The sequence below is a fragment of the Cynoglossus semilaevis genome, chromosome Z, assembly GCF_000523025.1.
Source record: "Cynoglossus semilaevis isolate Cse_v1.0 chromosome Z, Cse_v1.0, whole genome shotgun sequence".
In the NCBI taxonomy this organism is placed as follows: Eukaryota; Metazoa; Chordata; class Actinopteri; order Pleuronectiformes; family Cynoglossidae; genus Cynoglossus; species Cynoglossus semilaevis.
This window is the reverse complement of record NC_024328.1, coordinates 18,465,059-18,468,854: the sequence shown is the minus strand read 5'-3', so window position 1 is coordinate 18,468,854 and position 3,796 is coordinate 18,465,059. Positions and strand designations below refer to the sequence as shown.

At 35.7% G+C, this 3,796-nt stretch overlaps 1 protein-coding gene across 4 annotated transcripts in view; it reads left to right on the top strand.

Annotated features, from left to right (window-relative positions):
- Nucleotides 1-3,796, top strand: part of kiaa0825 (KIAA0825 ortholog) — a 111,108-nt gene that overhangs the window by 39,417 nt on the left and 67,895 nt on the right. For all 4 annotated transcript variants that reach the window (XM_025053023.1, XM_008336746.3, XM_017030644.2 and 1 more), the window contains exons 17-19: nt 1,411-1,641; nt 1,736-2,043; nt 2,841-2,947. In XM_025053023.1, the coding sequence (XP_024908791.1) occupies nt 1,411-1,641; nt 1,736-2,043; nt 2,841-2,947 (646 nt within the window). The remainder of the gene's footprint in view (nt 1-1,410; nt 1,642-1,735; nt 2,044-2,840; nt 2,948-3,796) is intronic.

Sequence of the window (3,796 nt, the reverse complement as noted above, 5' to 3'; positions counted from 1 at the left end):
TATATATATATATATATATATATATATATATATATATATATATATATACATATATATATAATTATTATTATTATTATTATTATTTAAAAAAAATCTTGAATATTTTGAATTTTGATAGTTGAATTTATCTATTCTGTGATACTAACTAAAGCCACCACAGAATAAAACCTTTCATTTTATGATGAATTGGGAAAAAAGGTGCAATCAGTCAGTCTTCCACATATCGAGCCTGTGCTGCTTCTTGTTTTGAAAGCAGGAAATGAAATGTCTGTAAATGTGTCAGACACATTTCCAAACAGTGCTCTCAAATACTATCTGCTCATTTCAGACAGTGTGGACATAAATGTGAGGTAAGGCATCACTTTAATATGCTAATAGAGGGGCTGCAATTACTCTACCAGATTATTTAATTTATTATTTTTTGCTTGTCTTTACTGCAAAGCCTGATTTAACTCCTTTGGAATTTGCTGGTCTTTTTGATGATTTTCACGTTTTGTGTGATTGGTAATTATTGCAGCATGAATTAAGACGATTGGAAAAACATATTTGAATGGAGAAATAGGGAATGTATAAAAGTGACACAGGGTGAGCCAGACATAAATTATCAATGTCATACAATCACCGTTTGTCCTCACAGGGTAATTAGTTTAATTATTGCACTGAGGTTAATCTTTTGTGTTATAATTTTGGATACAGGATTCCCTCAGTGTGTCCCTGTTTAAACTGCTCACTCAATTGACTAACATAGATTACATTGACACTTCCTCCATTTCTGCATTAACACTGAAATTTCATCACAGTACTGGAGGTTGAAAACCTTAATATAACTGCTGCTGAATGAGTTCAATATAGAGCATACTACACTGCATCTATTATAGGTTCTATATGTAGGTTCTATATTCTATACATGAGTTTATTATAACTCATGATACAACTTTAATTGTTGGAATGGTGATATGGTGTCGCAATTTTTTTTTAAATTTTTTTTTTATTTCTTTATTATATTGCCTACTGCTTATTTGCCTAGCTCCTTAAACATTTAAATACCTTTTTAACTATAACATTTTATCCTTTTATTTGTTTTTTTTTAAGTCAGAAATATGTTTTTAACTGTTTTAGTTCATCTAAAAAATTGTTTGGCTGCTGTTTCTTCACAGATTCTTGATAACTCAACAGGATATACTTTTATTAGCCTTATTGCCATAAGAAGAAAAAAGAGAACAATGAATATGATTAATTTACTTTATTGGAACCAAACTTTAATTTGTATATCATAATTCATAATTTACACAATTGCAGTTTTTCTTCAATCCAAATGTATTCCTCTTTATTGTTTTGTTTTTGTTTTCTTTCTTATTGTGGTTTCTTGTTAATGTAGTTGAATCACTCTTACTATCCATGTTTCCCCAGATACCGCACAGAGGCAACCTGTGCTGATTAATTGTATACAGGATATAGTCGCCAAATCTACCAACGGCCTCCTTAAGCACCTGGTCTCTATGGTAACGGAATGGCAGACCACGGAGGAGCCAAGCAGAGCTTTGTTTAAGAGGAATGTACCTGGTAGCATCCTGGCTAAAATACCGAAGGACTGGAACTACGCACCACCAGAATCTGGGGCAAAGGGGTCTGCCATAAAAAGTATGCACAGACTAAGTTGAGGTGCAACATAATGCTGCCAAATATGTACAGAATGGTTTTCAAACCAACTGCAACCTCCTCTTTCTCGTTTTAGCTGTGATATCCTTAGCCATTCAAGCCATGTCTTTCATTCTCACCAACCTGCCCTTGGCTGTAGCATCTGTGACTCTCCCAATTCGATACCTATTCCAAGAGGCAGAAAAGCACCTCTCCCAGCATTCCCGGCAGCTGCGCTTAGTGGGCCTTTTGCTCCGGACCTTGTTAGGCTTCCTGATCCAGCGTTTGGAAGAGGCAGACACACTAGAGGAGATCAGTGGTTTAGTGCTAGACCGTGGGGCAAAGGACTGTCTGACTCTGCTGGCTGAGTGTCTACAGGCTGCTGTTGGCATTCAATATTCAAAGGTAAGGGCTAAAGGGCTGTTTAATGTAATACAACACAAACCACAGAAAAGTTGGTTGCAGTTACCACTGCATTTAACTGTCATTATAATCAATGAGAGATATTCTACCAGCTCCGTCTCAGCTGCCTCTTAGCTGCGGTCTGGCTGCAGCACTCCGGACCGTAAATAGGTAGCAAGTCTACGTTTACACCCAAGTTTTAATATATTAGATCGCACCAGACCGGAAATTAAACAGCACACAACTTCTGTCGACCTTCAAAATAAACACAATGTGACAACTCAACGTCAATTCCTGTGACACCAGGTCAGAAGTCAAACGGCCAGACAGTTGCATTGTTGATTTTCACCACAGACAAGGAGAGTCGTTCTTGAAGTGGAAAACCACCTTGAATAATCTCAGGGATATAATATAATATAATATAATATAATATAATATAATATAATATAATATAATATAATATAATATAATATAATATAATATAATATAATATAATATAATATAATATAATATAATATAATATAATATAATATAATATAATATAATATAGAAAAATGTACTGTGTCATTTACATGGACAGAAACATCTGAAATAAACAAATAGTTACCTTTCTGTATTTTATGTGTTTGTGAAAGAGTTAGAAGCAAAGCCTCTTCAGCTGTGAGCCTAGTATATTCTGATCAAATGCTCGAGTTTCTACTTCATCTAAATATTCTCAAATTAACATACATACATTTTATTCTATTGTTAACATAAAAGGTTATTTTATTAATAATCCTTTTTGGTCTTTTGTCTGTAAGGGTGTGCCTAAACCTGCAGTGCTCAAAGTTCTGCAGGCTCTAGATGAAAACAGACCAAAGTGGACAAACATGCAGCTGCAGAAGGCCCGCAAGCTCTGCTCAGACAGGTGAGAGGTCAACCAGAGGGAATCAACCAGAGCTTGAGGTCAAATTGTTATTGATGAAGTCTTACATTTTGTTTTCACGCATTTATGAAAGTGCCATGCATCAGCTCTCAGTCATTAGTCACAATTAGTATTGATTATCCATCTGCACCTTCAGCAAAAAGGAAAAAAGTAGGGCTTTGTGTTTTCAGATGTTTGAAAAAATGAATTTTCAAGTACGCCTTTAGTGTTTTATTAAAACTAACGTGTAGGTTAAAGGATTGATATTATGATGAAGATGAAGTCGGGTCTAACAGATGGAGGAGCATCCTTGATGTTCGCTGTAGATTCTTGAAACAATGAAACTGAACACAGCTTGGATGTGTGCTTTTTGCATCACAATTCAGATGTATAGCATCATTAAGATCATTTTTCCACTGAAAGGCTTTGTGAGTAAGATCAATGGATCTCAGATGTGTTTGTTGTGGTAAATGATGGACGTGCCGTCCGACTGAGTGGACTGCGGGCTGGAGTGATGGGAATACATCTTTCACTTTGGTCTGATCTGTGACCTTTGGCTCTGCGTTTTTGCAGCATGTTCCCAGAAATTGTGTCTCTGGTCGGTCACTTCATCATAACAGAGTCGGGATGCATCCATCCTCATAAATAAGGTGACTCAGTTCCGATAACACAACATGTGCAGTTAAAAAGAAGATTAAAATAAATAATAAAATACACTAAGTAGATTATGGCCCGTTCTAGGAAACTGCTGTGCGTTTTAGTGAAAGGAAACCGGGAGGAAAAAAAAGCAATGGAGGGGCCAAAAAGTGGGGATTCAGTGGAAAAGTGAAAGAAAAGTGATTATGTATCACC